This window comes from Hippocampus zosterae, chromosome 10 (genome assembly GCF_025434085.1).
Source record: "Hippocampus zosterae strain Florida chromosome 10, ASM2543408v3, whole genome shotgun sequence".
Taxonomy (NCBI): Eukaryota; Metazoa; Chordata; class Actinopteri; order Syngnathiformes; family Syngnathidae; genus Hippocampus; species Hippocampus zosterae.
This window is the reverse complement of record NC_067460.1, coordinates 11247992-11267392: the sequence shown is the minus strand read 5'-3', so window position 1 is coordinate 11267392 and position 19401 is coordinate 11247992. Positions and strand designations below refer to the sequence as shown.

General features: G+C 46.5%; 2 protein-coding genes across 20 annotated transcripts in view; one reads left to right on the top strand and one right to left on the bottom strand.

Annotated features, from left to right (window-relative positions):
• The window catches only part of paf1 (PAF1 homolog, Paf1/RNA polymerase II complex component), a 50392-nt gene that overhangs the window by 11658 nt on the left and 19333 nt on the right, over window positions 1–19401 (bottom strand). The window contains exon 15 of one of the 2 annotated variants that reach the window (XR_007964268.1): window positions 4138–4448. The exons of the other annotated variant lie outside the window; for it this stretch is intronic. The gene's annotated coding sequence lies outside the window, so the exon portion shown is untranslated. Of the gene's footprint in view, window positions 1–4137; window positions 4449–19401 lie in introns of those variants that run through there. 2 annotated transcript variants of the gene reach the window in all.
• The window catches only part of gmfg (glia maturation factor, gamma), a 73718-nt gene that overhangs the window by 49123 nt on the left and 5194 nt on the right, over window positions 1–19401 (top strand). For 2 of the 18 annotated variants that reach the window (XM_052077594.1, XM_052077578.1), the window contains exons 3-4: window positions 6014–6092; window positions 6171–6214. The exons of 5 other annotated variants lie outside the window; for them this stretch is intronic. In XM_052077594.1, the coding sequence (XP_051933554.1) occupies window positions 6014–6092; window positions 6171–6214 (123 nt within the window). Of the gene's footprint in view, window positions 1–4758; window positions 5016–5629; window positions 5666–6013; window positions 6093–6170; window positions 6215–6287; window positions 6338–7627; window positions 7723–8469; window positions 8544–8636; window positions 8793–19401 lie in introns of those variants that run through there. 11 more of the 18 variants (XM_052077592.1, XM_052077590.1, XM_052077571.1 and 8 more) reach the window with 10 other exon arrangements.

Genomic DNA, 19401 nt, shown 5'->3' with positions numbered 1-19401 from the left:
CTCTCTGCAGACTCTTTCACACCCCCTCACGTGTCTGGCATAGTTTGCTTTCGTCACCCACCTATCACACCCTCCACACTGTCTCCTTTCTCCCTTCTCCTCATACGCTCCTCCCGTGCAACTCCTTTGGTGACTCATTTTATTTCCTTTCGACGCAAACCTCTTCTCACACTTCTCGCACTCAAACTCCACCTGTTCCTCGTTCCTGCGGTGTATGCGTTTCTCGTGCATGGTTAGACCAGCTCAACTCCTGCACACTTTTCCGCACCCGTCATACCGACATACCAACCCATCATTCACCCTCCTCACATTCCTTTCCAGTCTTTCCTCGTTCCTTCCCGCCTCATATCTGTGACCTTTCTGATTTTCCCATTCATACAGGTGATCCATTCGCTCTCTCACTCTCCGCTTCCATCCTTCCCTGTCACTCGTCAATCTTTCTACCTCCGTCCAGTCCATCCCTGCATCCCTCATCACTCTCTTCCAGTACAACACCGTTTTACTTTTGCGCCCCATCCTCGTCCCTCTTCCTTCCAGTTCCTCCCACCATCCCAATACCATAGCTTTTGTTAGTCTTTCATTTCCCATACGCATCACGTCCAATTCTCTGCAACACTCGCCTCTCGATTTTCCACTCGATGGATTTTACTCCCAACATTTTCCTTACATCATACATATTCACTCCTCTTTCTTGCATTTGCCTCAGTGGTTCTCCGTTCCTATCACTCCACACATACCTGTAGCACCTATCCATCCACTTCTGAAGTTTCCCCACATCCTTCTTCATCCATGTTCTTACCTGACAGTCATATAGCAAGCTGCTCTCCACACACGCCTCTACTACTCTCCCTTGCCACCTCTTAGATAGTCGTGTCCCTTTCAACCACCCTTTCACACTCCCCCATAGCTTTCCTGCCCTCTTGATCCTGTTTCTCACATCTGCCCGAGTCCCAATCAAGCTTCCCAACACTCTAATCTCCTCCCCCTCTAGCGTTCCAAACTCCAGCACCTCCTCCTTCTCCTCATTATTCCTCTCTTCCCACTGGGCCATTACACTTTTCACTCTCCTTACACTCTCGTCTATCTCTCCTTTCGTCCCCACTATAGTAGTGTCGTCCGCAAACAAGGCGCTCGATACCCTCACTTCCTTTGTTTCCGAGCTCCCTCTCTCCCAGCCATGGTCACCTGCAAATGACCCTCCTGGTATCCACCTCCACACCACCATTTTTTCCTCCCTGTTACCTTGATTCCTCGCTGCTAGTGCCTGCCTCATCACCGCCTGATGGTAGATGTTAAAGAGGATCGGTGATATTGAGCATCCTTCCCTCAGCCCTCTCGCTGGCATCCATCTTCCACTCACTCCCTCCCTTCCCCTCACCTTATACTCTGTCGTCTCATGCAGGTCCATAATGGTGTCCAGACATCTGCCTTTCAACCCGTACCTTTCAAGTAACATCCATAGTGCTGGTTTGCTCACTCTCGGATACGCCTTTTTAAAATCTAACAGTCTTGCACATGGCCGTCGTTGTCCTTCATGTCCCTTACCCCTTCCTGGGTCACTCTCTTTTTACAATCTTCTACATCCTCCTGAATGCGTACCATCATTTGCGTTACATCTGCTGCGGACCTCCCTTTCCTAAAGCCCGCTTGGTTTTCGTCAAGGAGCCCCAGGTGTTCGGCCCACCAACTCAGTCGCTTCGCTAATATTCTCCCTAACACCCTGCTGCCCATACTCAGCAGGCACACTCCTCTGTAGTTGTTTCTGTCATTCCTATCCCCCTTCTTATGTATCGGTACCATAAGTCCCACTTTTACACTACCCTCCCATCGGTCCGCCCTCTGCTCAAACATCTGCCTCACTATCTTAATCACTCTTTCTCTCACTTCCTCACACGCGCTCCGTATAAATCCTATTCTCACTCCATCTTCTCCCAGTGCTGACTCTCGTATCTCCCCCATAGCCTCCATGATTTCTTCCCTCTCTGGCACCTCATTCATGATCTCGTTTGCTTCGCTCGCTCTGCTATCGTCTCTGAGATCTACTGCTCCTTGAACTGCCTCTTCTATCACTCTTGGTTCTCGACACGCTTTCAAAATGCTCCCTGAACTCCTCTGTCGTCACCGTCGTGCTCCGAGCGGCCGGTTTATCCCTTTTTCCCAACTTCCTCAAACATTTGTACATGTCACCAATCCTTCCTCTAGAACATGCTTCCTGACAGTCCTCAATCACTCTTTCCCACCAGTCTCTTTCCAGTCTCCTCAGCAGCTTCTTCAATTCCTTTCGCGTTTCCTTCACTTCCGCTTTTAGCCTGGTGAGTTCTTCTTCCATCTCCCCCACTCCTTTCCCTCCTCCCCTCACTCTCAACCTTCTCCTCGCATTCAGTGTCTCCAATTTCTTATTCCTTCTGTCTACCCTCTCCCCTATCCTCTTCTTCATCTCTTCTATCTCCTCCTCTCTCCCTACCGTCCAAGGATTGGATATTTCTCTTCTCTCCCTTCCACATACCTCCACTGCTGTTTCCACCATTATGTTCGCCAGCTCTGTCCACCCACTCTCCTTTCCCCGTCCTTCCTTGTTCGACTCCTCCAATTTCTCTCTTGTCCTCTCCTCATATTCTCTTTTCTTCTCCTCCACTTTCAACACCTCCCACTTCGCTTGCACCCTTCTCCTTTGGGCCCTCTCTTCTGTCCTCCATCTCTTCCACTCCCCATTCACCTTCATACACACCGGTCTATGGTCTGACAATTCATACTCACTCATGGTCCACATCCTTTTCACCATGCGATGTCTCTCATTCCCTTTCACAAGAAATCCATCCAACTCATACCATTTCCCGCTTGCCATGTGTCGCCACGTCCCCCTCCTTCTAAACCTCCTATAGCTATTAACGTATGCCAGATCGTGCTCCCGACACCATTCTATTAAATCCCTTCCGGCTTCATTCATCCTCCCCAACCCATGCCCCCCACAGACTCCTCCTATCTTCACATTCGCTCCCACACTCGCATTGAAGTCTCCTCCAATTATCAGTCTTTCCCTCCCTCCCATTCCCACCTGGCTCCCCATATCTCGTCTGCATCTCTCCATCTCTCGTTCGTCCGTTCCCCAGCTAGGTTGGTAGACCGATACCAACCTGAGCCCTCCTTTAGTTCCGTCATCAGCACTACTTCCCAGTTTTCTTTGTTGACTCTTTCTGCTACTCTCCTCAACCGCTTTCTAAATGTTTCTCTCACACTCAATCTCCTCACATTCCATGTGACTATCACTCGTTCACCGTTCTTGTCCCGAGTCTCAGTTCTGTTTCCCCCTTCCCGCCCCGCCCTTCCTCTCCTCCTCTCTCCCCTTCTTTCATTCCTCTCTCTTCTTTTATTGTTTCTGCTCCTTGCTCCCCTCTTGCTTTCAGGGCCTGGATGGGGGTGAATCCCCACCAGTCCGTCTTTCACCCACCCTCCCAAATGTCTTTGGTCCATCCCGCCTTGCTTGCGCTTCCTTCTTACCATCCCCAACTAGCCCCCTGGGGAACCTTTTTCCCACCTCGTCGCGCCACGTGTGGGTCCAGGTGCATATCCCCTCTCGCTCCCTCAGATCCTCGTCCTCCCTCCGCCTGTCAGTGCCCCCTGCCCGACTGATCACCATGGGAGCCAGAGCCTTCAGTCACGCTGCTCCAAAGCTCTGGAACAACCTACCTCCTGACCTCCAAAACTGCACACCTCTTTCCACTTTCAAGTCCCGACTAAAAACACACCTGTTCAGGATTGCCTACAACACATAGCTCTTCCATTTCCTATGTTTTTATGATTTTATGTCCTGTTTTTATATAACATCTCGTTTACAAATTTTTACATTGTATTTTCTTATTGTTTGTACAGTGTCCTTGGGTGGCATGAAAGGCGCTTTTAAATAAAATGCATTATTATTATTATTACTTTAAATTGTCTCTAGGTGTGAGTGTGAGCGTGGATGGTTGTTCGTCTTTGTGTGCCCTGTGATTGGCTGGCAACCAATTCAGGGTGTCTCCCGCCTGCTGCCCGAAGACAGCTGGGATAGGCTCCAGCACTCCAGCGACCCTTGTGAGGATGAAGCGGATTGGAAAATGGGTGGGTGGATGGTCCTGCTATTTTGCTGTTTGCTTTAGATAGTATTCGTTTGTTTGTTCGTTTATTGTTACTTGAACATATAAAAATATACAGTAATAAATTGGCAGAAAGTGAAGGTAAGTAAAAGTGTAAAAAAGAAAACAGTCATCATACAGCATATGTTCAAAGGAGTAGGAAGAAGTAACAAATTTATCTAGTTCTACCCCTTGTTTTGTATTAATATAAATAGATAAATTTTTATTTCAATCAGAAAGGGAAAAAGTCTGCATGTAAGCAAACACTTTTACCTTTCAAGTGTTTTATACTTTTATTTTTCCAACTTTTGGTTTGTATAGGGCAGCCTTCCTCAACTGGCAGACCGCGATCCACGACCGGACCGCCGACCTCCTCTGCCCTGACGCTCGGCAAATTGTATAAAATAATAAATTATCATGTGATTAATCAGTGTTATCAATCAATTGTACTGAATTGCTCAAGAGCATTGAACACATTTTTTTTGGTCATTGTATAGAAAAAAAAAATCCAAATACTTTTAAGGACTATTTTTCAAAAGAGTGACAAGCAACTAAATCCATCCATCCCATCCATCTTCCGAACCGCTTGATCCTCACTCATGTTTAGTGAGTTTGCACACCATTGTAAAGATATCAGACTAACCTAATTTAACCTAAACAAATTTATTTTCTACCAAAGCGAGCAAATGCTTGTCGGCAGTTTTGAGCGCATACCTGCTAAATTGGACCTGGCCAGCAGGGGCACTGGACTTAAACTGTATCATAGAAGGCATTTCAAAACGGCAATTAAAGATGACAAGCAGAGAAGAAAACATGTTAGACAAGTTCACACCTGCACATTCAGTGCTTTACATCCACCTGAATAGTTTCGAAGCTCGCCGTGCTTTGCTCCCTCCTTAACAGGTAAGCAGTTTGCAACACAAATCTATTTCGCTTGCATTTGGTGGTGGAAAATGCATATGTATAAATCCTAAATTTCCAATCTTTATCATTAATTTGGATTGTTTCAAAATGAACAGATTGGGTGGGGCTGCAAGGACATAAATGACACCAATTTTGCCAAGTGGTGCATTTCGGTTTTTTGCATTGTCAAGCACTCCACGAGTGAGTGATGCGTTTTTAGAAATATATTTGTCTTTTAGCTGCAGAATATCATGCGACGTTCCCAGACTGCTGGGAAAGTCCCAAATTGATCTTCGCAGAGCTTCCTTAGCCCGGCCTCAAACTGCTCTCACAACCTAAGTTAACACTTTTTTTTCCCATATACATGTCTGAGTAATTTCATGTACCAAATATTGGACTTTGGCGATCCCAAATATCGTTTTCCGATACGGGGCTTAGGAATGTCATTTATACGAGGTTTCGGGACCACGCCCGAGTAGTCAAAAGGGTTTTCATTTCCAAAGACAGTTTGCTATTTTGTATTTATTGAGCAAGTGTGAGTGTACAGAGCTATAGAATAACATCTGTGTTGAATATTAAAGCTTTTTTTTCTTTTTTAACTTTTTTTAATACAGTCAGGAAGTCTGAGGAAAAAGATCAGCAGGAAAATGGTGAGCAAAACTGATGCAATTCCATGATCGTGTTGTTTCATGTTGTATCATTCCTTTCTACTTTGTTTCTTTCTTTTCTATTTAAGTTTTTTCCAACGTTTGAGCTAAGGGACTCATTGTACATTCGAAGAATCTCATGGCACACCCTTGAACAAAAATGTTACCCAAAGTCAAAGTGTCTTCTGCTAATCAAATTGTTCTGCCTGTCATGATACTTTGTTGACATAGAAAGATAAACAGAGACATATTTGCGTTTAATTACCGGTAAAATAATTTTTGAGAGCCTCTCACTGCACACGAGCTGGTTGGGAATCACTTGCCGGTTTTATCCTGTTTGTAACCCCACAGGCCATGATGGGAATACAGATGGATGATGACCTCGAGCAGAAATTGAAACGTCTTACGAACCACAAACACGCCCTGATTAGTGAGTGCTTCTTCACTCAAATAGACGTTGATGCTGTTCCGTATCTTGATGCAGAAGTGTATATCATGTCTATTGCAGTGAAAGTCGAAAAGCAACTTTTGATTTTGGATCAGGAACACGAGGCAAGTGACACTTTTTATTGGAAAGAATTTGGATCTTGAATGCCCCTTTTGAAAATCAACATTTGTCTTTCAGAACATCTCGATGGATGATTTAAGAAACAAGATTCCAGAGAATGAGCCCAGATATCCGAAAGTAGTAACAAAGGCCATTACCTGTGTTCATTTAGCATGATTGGTCATGACATTGTTCAAGCTGTTACACATGGTAACATAATTCAAGGATTTCATTAATGACAGCAAGTCTTCTCGGTCCTGGAGGAGTATTGCACCCCGAGATTATCACGCAACCACCACCAGCCACTCCTGAGAAGATTAATTATTGTTCCATGCTCTCTCAATTTGTGGATAGTGGCTCTTATCGTAGCTTTCCAGACTGAGAGATCTCAATTGATATCTCAGCCGTTGTTGAATTTCTTTGGATCATGGGAGTTTGTTGCAACTTTTTGAGATCTTTTGCAGGGGCGGTACTTCATGGTGGGGTCACTCTCTGGCCACGCCCTTAGCCACCCCTCACACCTTGCTGGAAATTATATTAGCTATGATCTTTATGCTATTTTCACATGGGTGTAGTATTCCTCTACCCTTTGAATACGCTCCCAAAACTTATTTGTATTCACTCCACATTCAAAGACTCAATGCACAATTGATCTGAATGTAAATTCTCAAAGAAATCTGTCAAGAGCATTCATTCTTAGCGTCAACATTAGTCAAAATCATTACCATCGCAAACAAAAAGCATGGCACAGAAGTCAGTGTTTATCATAGCTCCTCCACGGTCATAATTTCATGAAATCACACATGTCCAGAACCTTGCTGTGCGTGGTGGACATTGTTCTGGATATGTGAGTCTTTTATTTCATGAAACTCTGACTGTGGGGGGGATCATAAAAAATGACGCACCCATGCATGGCCACCCCTCTTTGGGGTATTGTGTCACCCTGGCCAACCCCGCGAAAAGTTTTTGGCTCCAGCACTGATCTTTTAGCCAACTTTAAGTTGTCAAACAGGTTTTACTTCTGTGTTTTCATGATCAAACAGGTCTGGAGGTAATCAGACGTGTGTGTGATCATCCTCAGTGAATTCATGATTAAACAAGGGGTGCAAGTGCTTTTTTAAAGAGGACCAGGGAGCTCCAATCTCCCCCCCCCCCCCCCCACCCCAAATATATCAAAATTCCATTTAAAACCGATTTTTCTCTTTTTATTATGTTGACCATTTGTCTGATTTGTTTGTTTGGTGATCTAAAACATTTAAGTGGGGGAAACTGAGAATTTTTGAAGTGGAATATACATTTTCATGGCACTGTATTTGAATTTTGCTGTCGCATGACACTTCCAATTGTGAGCCAGTGAGGTGTCCAAAAATTCCCAGTTTTTTTAACAGCATGAAAACTTTTCCTTGACTGCTACGCAAGATTATCGCCTATACTTATGATTTCCTGCGCCCAAGCGACTCAAAGCTACACCACAGTGCGCTGATTTTGGTAAACCCTGACCCCAGCCCAGGCGGTAAGTATTTATTTTGTTGCATCAATCATGTCTTCTTAAAGGTTGAATTTGAACTCTAGATGGCAGTCGTGTGCTTTTCGGGAATGGTGCGAGGCATTTGAGTTTAGCTCATTTCCTGGTAGAACTTGGTGATCAATCAGTGTTATCAATAAATTGTACTGAATTGCGCAAGACCATTTTAACACAATGTTTTTGGTCACTGTATTTAAAAAAAAAATCCAAACACTTTAATGGCAAATTTTCAAAAGAGTGACAAGCAACTAAATATCCTGCATAAAAAAAGACAACATAAGCTGAAATTTTCCATATTTTTTTTAGCTAAAATTTCAATTTATTTTTCTGTATGACAAGCAAGGAGTTAAGTGGAAGGCACTCATGGGGTCAAATGCGTTGACACATGGTCCCCACTGACATTGATATGAAAGCACTCTGGTGTGGTGGATATAAAGTCAACACACGCCTGTTCAAATGTGAGGTTTTTGTGATTTAACAAAACAAGACCTCAATAAAGTATTTGAAAACCTTTTTTTCCCTCTACAACTCAATTCAAAAAGAAGAAATAATTTCAAGCGGGGGTTGAACAGCTGAAGTTCATTTGCTGTTAACATGAGTTTGAACCTGACGGATTAATTCCAAACAAAGCCACGTCCCCAGATATGAGGGTGTGCACACTCGTGCTCATTATGTCAAATGAAGACTGTATGTTGAATGTCCCCCAAATATACTTATTGTGCATTGAATGTGAAGGGTGCTCCGCAAAGACCGTGATGGTGTACGTATCCAGCGTGGAACTCCCGAAGAAAGCGATGAATGCCACCCAGGTGACGATGATTTCTCATTTCTCACACTGACTTGTGTAGGTCGAGGGAGCCGAAAAATGATGGGTTTTTTTTCCATTTTTGTGTTCCACTCAGTATCTCGAAATCAAGAACAAGAACGACTTGACCGAGCAGTGGCTGAAAAACCATCTGGTTTACTGAGTTTGAAAGCCCATGAACATGGTGACAATTTCTGTCCATTTTCTTTTTTGATGGCATGTAACTTGCTAATAAATGGATGGACCTATATAACGTGTTCCATTTTGCCATCTTTTACAGAACTTCAATTTTAAGTATCGCAAAAACAAACCAAGCACATTAAAAAAAAAGATCCCACCATTTACAAATCACAGTTTGATATCATATCGGATCATGATTATGAAGGTCAGATTGAATTGATGCAGGTGCTGTCACGTTTCGGTCTAACCGAATCAAGTTTTGGAACCCAAAAGTGTAGACGCCAGACAAGGTCTCCGAAGCAAAAATATTTAACGTACAAAAATCGCACAGACAAAGTAGAAACATAAAGCGCTGGTCGAAACAAGGACCAGAGGGCACAAACAACGAACAACAAAAAGCGCTTGCACTAAAGGCAAGGGAGGAAAATAAGGATCGCGAAGACACACCAAAACAATGTATCCAAAATACACGCAAGAGAAAGCCAATTCACAAAATAAAATCCAATACTTACAAAACCAATGGTACCGAGAGTTCATGAGCGAAACACGACGAGATCTATAGCAAAAAATAGTCTATGGGCAAGGAAGCATCAAGGCATAACAATATCCCGACAACCAGCAGACAGATTGTTGGTTCTTAAATACACAGTGGGCGGCCCGGTAGTCCAGTGGTTAGCACGTCGGCTTCACAGTGCAGAGGTACCGGGTTCGATTCCAGCTCCGGGCTCCCTGTGTGGAGTTTGCATGTTCTCCCCGGGCCTGCGTGGGTTTTCTCCGGGTGCTCCGGTTTCCTCCCACATTCCAAAAACATGCGTGGCAGGCTGATTGAACACTCTAAATTGTCCCTAGGTGTGAGTGTGAGTGCAAATGGTTGTTCGTCTCTGTGTGCCCTGCGATTGGCTGGCAACTGATCCAGGGTGTCCCGCCTACTGCCCGAAGACGGCTGGGATAGGCTCCAGCACCCCCCGCGACCCTAGTGAGGACTAAGCGGTTCAGAAAATGGATGGATGGATAAATACACAGTTCCTTGATTGAAAGATTGGCAGCAGGTGTGCAGCCAGAAAGTCTGCTCAGACTGCCACCTGCTGGCCAGGCCAAGGACAGGAACATGACAGGTGCGTGTCAACAAATTTGTATCTTGTGTGGGGAAAAATCCGTACTACAGCTCATTTCAAACAATTAAACTCAGATTACAGGAAAGTAATTCTCAGAAGGCCAATTGCTACCCTTTACATGATAAAAATAATTTTGATTGTGTCTGTAAATTTTGGGGGTTTGTTTTGTTCGTTGTAAATTAATATTTAATGGATAAAATATTTTTCTCAGTGTGTAATGAAAGTACATAACACATTTCCAACATTGTAATTTCTTGAGATGTAACTCGTGCAGATTTTGACGCAAGCATGGATTTATCTTTTCCTATCTCTCTCTCTCTATACTGTATATACCTGTATATATACATATACATATATATATTAGAGCTGTCAAACGATTAAAATATTTAATCGAATTAAAAATGCAACTGTCATAATTAACTCAAATGAACAAAAAAATTAATCGTGGTTACTCACACATTTTTTATCGTTTCTGAATTTCCTTTTACATTTTTTTTGTCCTATTTTTTCCCCATTTTAATGCTCTCATCAACATGGAATCATGAATCAGTTTTCTATGTGCCAAATGCAAATATTTAATGAAATAACAATTTCGATTTTCAATTTTACATGAACATTTTTCACTTGGTGCAGTTATTCACACATAATCTCTCACACAATATTACTGTCCATCAATAACGGTGAAAAAATATTTTGTCACACAACAGCTGCTTTAACAGCTTTTTTTTAATGAAATCAAAACAGAGCAATATAACATTATAAAGTGCACATCTAAGGTACACTAGTACTCAGCCTATACTGGATTTAAACCATGGTTGCATACATCGTTTTTCTCAAGTTTGCTTTCAACACAGCAGTCTGTTTCTGTATGTTTGTTGAAGAATAACGAGACACCGGACACACTGTTCATTATGTGCCGCTGTATTCGAAACTGCCGGCCGTACAAACAAGCACACGCACTTCCCCCGTGCTGCAGGGGCAAACCACTCTGAAAGGGGGGGGTTCACTCCCCCTAACATAGTCAGGCTATGTTGATTGTGTTGGTCCTTCTTGCGCGGAAGTCTCTCTACGGTTTTGTGTAGACCTCATTTCAAATGACTACACTTGGTTCGATGACAACACTGGAGACGTTTTACTTTCGCTAGGTCGCTACCACTGTAGCGCACTGTCACTGTCAGACGAACACACTACACAGAGAAGCTCCACCCGCTCTATTTATATGGACACGGAACGCTGTAACCTTCCACACAAAATAGTTCCAAACAAGTAACAATCGCGTCAGTGACATACATCGTATACCTGTATGATACAGAGAGAGAGAAGAACAGATAACTTTGGTCTTGTCAGTGGAGCAATATGGCAACTATTTAAAGGTAAACTTTCCATTCATAAACTCTTTAAGTATCCGTTTTCGGTGTCTCGCGCAGCCGTGGCTGGCAAAACAGACGAGGGCGTGGACTTCTGCAGCGCGCTTGTTGCTTTGTTTCTGGTGTATTTATAGAGCACCGTAACATCCGCTTGTGACGTGTGCCGCGTTAATCTCGCAAGAAAAAATTTAATCCCGTTAAAATTCATTTAAGTTAATGCCAATAAAAACACGCTAACCTAACAGCTCTAATATATATATATATATATATATGGGCTACTGGAACAAAGCGGAGATGGGCGAGATGCGATAACATGGCTCTGTTGGAATGCTACTACTCAAGCAACCCTAGTCAGAGGGGTTACATGCAGAGAATGTGGGCTAAATGATTACTTCGAAACCCACAGTCACGGTTGACCACGAAACAACTCGTAGCTCAGTGTTCCAACATCCACGAACGGCAACTGCTGTCACAACTTGAGATTGATGAGGTACAACGCAGGTTCCATGGTGAAGGGCCCCAGGCTGCCAGATCAGAGGAGGAGGTCATACAAGAGATTGGGAGGCAAGCCCCAATGAATGCAGATGATGAGATTGGGTGGCCAGCCCCAATGAATGAAATGCTGAGCGAGGCAGCAATTGACCTGAAAGCTAAGATCATGGCGAGAATGAAAGCTGGGCAACCTAGAAACCGATTACAACGGCTATGTGAAGTACCATCTGAAAGTCTCATAGAAAGTGTGAATGCAGCACTGAGGGTGATCCCTACCGTAACGATCACAGAAACCAATGAGCTGATATACGCTTCAGCATCAGTGATCCTGGAGACTCTGGGATATAAGAGCAACCATGGAAGCCATGAGATACGTTATCCACCATGGAAAAGACGGTTGGAGGCTAAGATCAAGGCTGCCCAGAAAGATGTGAGTCAATTGACGGAGGCCCAGAGAGGTGTGATGAAAAGGCCGATACCCGAGAGGTACATCCAGATGACCATACCTGAAGCACTCGAAACTGCCAAACAAAGGCTCCAAGCCTTGTCCAGTCGCCTAAAGCGGTACACGAAAGAGAATGAGGCCAGACGAATAAACAGGCTGTTCGCAACACAACCTGCGAAAGTGTACGCTCAGTGGCAGGGTCCTAACAACAGAGCTGACCCACCAAGACTGCAAACTGAAAGGTACTGGAAAGGCATATGGGAGAAGGAGGTTGCACATAACAGCAGTGCACAATGGCTGGCGACCCTGAGAGAGGAGCACAGCAACCTCCCTGAACAGAACCCAGTTACCATAACAGTGGCAGACATACAGGAAAGAGTCTCAGATATGAAGAACTGGACAGCACCAGGCCCAGACATGGTCCACACCTACTGGCTAAAGAAACTCACAGCACTCCATGAGCGCCTAGCAGTACAAATGAACCAGCTGCTGAGGGATGGGACTCACCCAGAATGGCTAACCGAAGGGCGAACGATCCTGATCATGAAGGATCCCTCGAAGGGTGCAGTCCCATCCAACTATCGGCCAATAACCTGTCTCTCCACAACATGGAAGCTCATGTCAGGCATCACTGCGGCTAAGATAAGTGGACACATGGATCAATACATGAACGAAGCACAGAAGGGCATTGGTAGAGATACCAGAGGAGCCAAACATCAGCTCCTGGTTGACAGAACAGTCGCACAAGACTGCAGGTCCTGACGTACCAACCTGTGCACAGCCTGGATTGATTACAAGAAAGCCTATGACTCGATGCCACATACATGGATCACTGAATGCTTGGAGTTGTATAAGGTGAACAGGACCCTAAGAGCCTTCGTTGCGAACTCGATGAGGATGTGGAAAACCACACTTGAAGCCAAAGGCAAGCCACTTACCCAAGTGTCCATCAAATGTGGCATATACCAAGGTGATGCACTGTCCCCACTGCTGTTCTGCATAGGACTGAACCCCCTAAGCCAAGTAATCACCAAGACAGGCTATGGATACCGCCTCAGAAATGGAGCTACAATCAGTCACCTCCTCTACATGGATGACATAAAGCTGTATGCTAAGAGCGAAAGGGACATAGATTCCCTGATCCACACAACCAGGATCTACAGCAGCGACATCGGGATGTCATTCGGGCTTGAGAAATGTAGTCGGATGGTGACTAAGAGAGGAAAGGTAGTCCGCACTGAAGGGGTCTCACTCCCCGAAGGAACAATAGCAGACATTGAGGACAGCTACAAGTACCTCGGTATACCACAAGCCAATGGCAACCTCGAACTGGCAACAAGGAAAGCGGCTACGGCCAAAATACCTCCAGCGAGTGAGGCAAGTCCTAAGAAGCCAGCTCAATGGCAAGAATAAGACCCGGGCAATAAACAGCTATGCCCTGCCAGTGATCAGATACCCTGCAGGAATAATAAGGTGGCCAAAGGAAGAGAATTCAGACCACGGACGTTAAGACCCGAAAGCTCCTAACCATGCATGGAGGGTTCCATCCCAAATCCAGCACCCTGAGACTCTACGCAAGCCGAAATGAAGGAGGCCGGGGACTAGTAAGTGTGAGAGCCACTATCCAGGATGAAAATCCAAGCTCCATGAATAGATCAAGGAGAAGGCTCCAACGGATGACGTACTCAGAGAATGTCTCAGACAATGGGGAACAGAGGATGAGGAGCCCAAAGAGGGACCATCATGGGAGGACAAGCCCCTACACGGGATGTACCACCGGACCATAACTGAAGTGGCCGATCTCAAGAAGTCCTATCAGTGGCTAGAGAGGGATGGCCTGAAGGACAGCACAGAGGCACTCATCCTGGCTGCTCAGGAGCAGGCCCTGAGCACCAGAGCCATTGAGGCCCAGATATACCACACCAGACAAGACCCAAGTGTAGGTTGTGCAAAGAGGCACCTGAGACGATCCAACACATAACTGCAGGGTGTAAGATGCTGGCAGGGAAAGCCTACATGGAACGCCATAACCAGGTGGCTGGCATAGTCTACCGAAACATCTGTGCGGAGTATGGACTGGAAACCCCAAGGTCAAAATGGGAAACACCTCCGAAGGTGGTGGAGAATAACAGAGCGAAGATCCTGTGGGACTTCCAGGTCCAGACTGACAAGATGGTAATGGCGAAAAAGCCAGATATCGCGATCATAGATAAAGGACTGAGGAAAGCCGTTGTGGTGGATGTAGCGGTCCCAAGTGATGGAAACATCAGAAAGAAGGAACACGAGAAACTCGAGAAATACTAAGGGCTCAGAGAGGAGTTGGAGAGAGCCTGTAAGGTAAAGGTGACAGTCGTGCCCATGGTGGTCGGAGCACTCGGGGCAGTGACCCCCAAACTAGATGAGTGGTTGCAACAGATCCCGGGAACAACATCGGACATCTCAGTCCAGAAATGTGCAGTGCTGCGAACAGCTAGGATACTGCGCAGAACCCTCAAAAGCTTCCTGGCCTCTGGTAGAGGACCCGAGCTGAATGAGGGACGGACACCACCCAAGGGGTGAGACGAGGATTTAAAAAAAAATATATATAGATATAGATATATCTATATATATATAGCACGTCGGCTTCACAGTGCAGAGGTACCGGGTTCGATTCCAGCTCCGGCCTCCCTGTGTGGAGTTTGCATGTTCTCCCCGGGCCTGCGTGGGTTTTCTCCGGGTGCTCCGGTTTCCTCCCACATTCCAAAAATATGCATAGCAGGCTGATTGAACACTCTGCTTTGCTGATGACACCCAGTTCTACCTCTCCTGCAAGCCAAACTCCATACTACCACCCCCCTCCCTCATCTCTTGCCTCTCCGAACTCAAAACATGGTTCACAACAAACTTTCTTAAATTAACTGCTAATAAAACTGAAGTCCTCCTTCTTGGCACCAAATCCACTTTATCCAAAGTAAACAGTTTTTCCTTCAACATTGACAGTTCCCTCGTGTCCCCCTCCCCCCAGGTTAAGAGTCTGGGTGTCATCCTGGATAGTACGCTCACCTTCCAGTCACATATCAACACCATCACCTGCACTGCTTATTTCCACCTCCGCAATATTACCAGACTTCGCCCTTCCCTCACCCCCCGCACCACTGCTATCCTTGTCCACAGTCTTGTCACATCCCGCCTTGATTACTGCAACGCTCTCCTCTTCGGTCTACCTCAAAAGTCCCTTCATAAAATCCAGCTGGTTCAGAACGCCTCTGCTCGTATCATCACAAAAACATCTTCCCACCAGCACATCACCCCCGTTCTCCAACAGCTCCACTGGCTCCCTGTTCAACATCGAATCAACTACAAACTGCTTCTATATACATATATGGCCATCCACAACCTGGCCCCTCCTTACCTATCTGACCTTCTCCAGGTGCATATCCGATCCGATCCGATCCTGGGCAATCGGCCCCCGTCAGGGACTGGCCCCCCCTCCCGGGTCCCACACCCGGCACGAATCCCCTTGGTGTCTCGCAAGGTTCCCCGCCAACATTTCCTTCCCACACCTCCCGCAAGCTACCCTTCTCCCTCCACGCCCCCCCTCCCCATTCGCCCTTCGCCCCTCCCCTGCCCTACCTTCACGCGCCACGCCCGCTCCCTCCCCTCTCACTCCTTCCCTCTCCCCCTCATACTCTCTGCAGACTCTTTCACACCCCCTCACGTGTCTGGCATAGTTTGCTTTCGTCACCCACCTATCACACCCTCCACACTGTCTCCTTTCTCCCTTCTCCTCATACGCTCCTCCCGTGCAACTCCTTTGGTGACTCATTTTATTTCCTTTCGACGCAAACCTCTTCTCACACTTCTCGCACTCAAACTCCACCTGTTCCTCGTTCCTGCGGTGTATGCGTTTCTCGTGCATGGTTAGACCAGCTCTACTCCTGCACACTTTTCCGCACCCGTCATACCGACATACCAACCCATCATTCACCCTCCTCACATTCCTTTCCAGTCTTTCCTCGTTCCTTCCCGCCTCATATCTGTGACCTTTCTGATTTTCCCATTCATACAGGTGATCCATTCGCTCTCTCACTCTCCGCTTCCATCCTTCCCTGTCACTCGTCAATCTTTCTACCTCCGTCCAGTCCATCCCTGCATCCCTCATCACTCTCTTCCAGTACAACACCGTTTTACTTTTGCGCCCCATCCTCGTCCCTCTTCCTTCCAGTTCCTCCCACCATCCCAATACCATAGCTTTTGTTAGTCTTTCATTTCCCATACGCATCACGTCCAATTCTCTGCAACACTCGCCTCTCGATTTTCCACTCGATGGATTTTACTCCCAACATTTTCCTTACATCATACATATTCACTCCTCTTTCTTGCATTTGCCTCAGTGGTTCTCCGTTCCTATCACTCCACACATACCTGTAGCACCTATCCATCCACTTCTGAAGTTTCCCCACATCCTTCTTCATCCATGTTCTTACCTGACAGTCATATAGCAAGCTGCTCTCCACACACGCCTCTACTACTCTCCCTTGCCACCTCTTAGATAGTCGTGTCCCTTTCAACCACCCTTTCACACTCCCCCATAGCTTTCCTGCCCTCTTGATCCTGTTTCTCACATCTGCCCGAGTCCCAATCAAGCTTCCCAACACTCTAATCTCCTCCCCCTCTAGCGTTCCAAACTCCAGCACCTCCTCCTTCTCCTCATTATTCCTCTCTTCCCACTGGGCCATTACACTTTTCACTCTCCTTACACTCTCGTCTATCTCTCCTTTCGTCCCCACTATAGTAGTGTCGTCCGCAAACAAGGCGCTCGATACCCTCACTTCCTTTGTTTCCGAGCTCCCTCTCTCCCAGCCATGGTCACCTGCAAATGACCCTCCTGGTATCCACCTCCACACCACCATTTTTTCCTCCCTGTTACCTTGATTCCTCGCTGCTAGTGCCTGCCTCATCACCGCCTGATGGTAGATGTTAAAGAGGATCGGTGATATTGAGCATCCTTCCCTCAGCCCTCTCGCTGGCATCCATCCTCCACTCACTCCCTCCCTTCCCCTCACCTTATACTCTGTCGTCTCATGCAGGTCCATAATGGTGTCCAGACATCTGCCTTTCAACCCGTACCTTTCAAGTAACATCCATAGTGCTGGTTTGCTCACTCTCGGATACGCCTTTTTAAAATCTAACAGTCTTGCACATGGCCGTCGTTGTCCTTCATGTCCCTTACCCCTTCCTGGGTCACTCTCTTTTTACAATCTTCTACATCCTCCTGAATGCGTACCATCATTTGCGTTACATCTGCTGCGGACCTCCCTTTCCTAAAGCCCGCTTGGTTTTCGTCAAGGAGCCCCAGGTGTTCGGCCCACCAACTCAGTCGCTTCGCTAATATTCTCCCTAACACCCTGCTGCCCATACTCAGCAGGCACACTCCTCTGTAGTTGTTTCTGTCATTCCTATCCCCCTTCTTATGTATCGGTACCATAAGTCCCACTTTTACACTACCCTCCCATCGGTCCGCCCTCTGCTCAAACATCTGCCTCACTATCTTAATCACTCTTTCTCTCACTTCCTCACACGCGCTCCGTATAAATCCTATTCTCACTCCATCTTCTCCCAGTGCTGACTCTCGTATCTCCCCCATAGCCTCCATGATTTCTTCCCTCTCTGGCACCTCATTCATGATCTCGTTTGCTTCGCTCGCTCTGCTATCGTCTCTGAGATCTACTGCTCCTTGAACTGCCTCTTCTATCACTCTTGGTTCTCGACACGCTTTCAAAATGCTCCCTGAACTCCTCTGTCGTCACCGTCGTGCTCCGAGCGGCCGGTTTATCCCTTTTTCCCAACTTCCTCAAACATTTGTACATGTCACCAATCCTTCCTCTAGAACATGCTTCCTGACAGTCCTCAATCACTCTTTCCCACCAGTCTCTTTCCAGTCTCCTCAGCAGCTTCTTCAATTCCTTTCGCGTTTCCTTCACTTCCGCTTTTAGCCTGGTGAGTTCTTCTTCCATCTCCCCCACTCCTTTCCCTCCTCCCCTCACTCTCAACCTTCTCCTCGCATTCAGTGTCTCCAATTTCTTATTCCTTCTGTCTACCCTCTCCCCTATCCTCTTCTTCATCTCTTCTATCTCCTCCTCTCTCCCTACCGTCCAAGGATTGGATATTTCTCTTCTCTCCCTTCCACATACCTCCACTGCTGTTTCCACCATTATGTTCGCCAGCTCTGTCCACCCACTCTCCTTTCCCCGTCCTTCCTTGTTCGACTCCTCCAATTTCTCTCTTGTCCTCTCCTCATATTCTCTTTTCTTCTCCTCCACTTTCAACACCTCCCACTTCGCTTGCACCCTTCTCCTTTGGGCCCTCTCTTCTGTCCTCCATCTCTTCCACTCCCCATTCACCTTCATACACACCGGTCTATGGTCTGACAATTCATACTCACTCATGGTCCACATCCTTTTCACCATGCGATGTCTCTCATTCCCTTTCACAAGAAATCCATCCAACTCATACCATTTCCCGCTTGCCATGTGTCGCCACGTCCCCCTCCTTCTAAACCTCCTATAGCTATTAACGTATGCCAGATCGTGCTCCCGACACCATTCTATTAAATCCCTTCCGGCTTCATTCATCCTCCCCAACCCATGCCCCCCACAGACTCCTCCTATCTTCACATTCGCTCCCACACTCGCATTGAAGTCTCCTCCAATTATCAGTCTTTCCCTCCCTCCCATTCCCACCTGGCTCCCCATATCTCGTCTGCATCTCTCCATCTCTCGTTCGTCCGTTCCCCAGCTAGGTTGGTAGACCGATACCAACCTGAGCCCTCCTTTAGTTCCGTCATCAGCACTACTTCCCAGTTTTCTTTGTTGACTCTTTCTGCTACTCTCCTCAACCGCTTTCTAAATGTTTCTCTCACACTCAATCTCCTCACATTCCATGTGACTATCACTCGTTCACCGTTCTTGTCCCGAGTCTCAGTTCTGTTTCCCCCTTCCCGCCCCGCCCTTCCTCTCCTCCTCTCTCCCCTTCTTTCATTCCTCTCTCTTCTTTTATTGTTTCTGCTCCTTGCTCCCCTCTTGCTTTCAGGGCCTGGATGGGGGTGAATCCCCACCAGTCCGTCTTTCACCCACCCTCCCAAATGTCTTTGGTCCATCCCGCCTTGCTTGCGCTTCCTTCTTACCATCCCCAACTAGCCCCCTGGGGAACCTTTTTCCCACCTCGTCGCGCCACGTGTGGGTCCAGGTGCATATCCCCTCTCGCTCCCTCAGATCCTCGTCC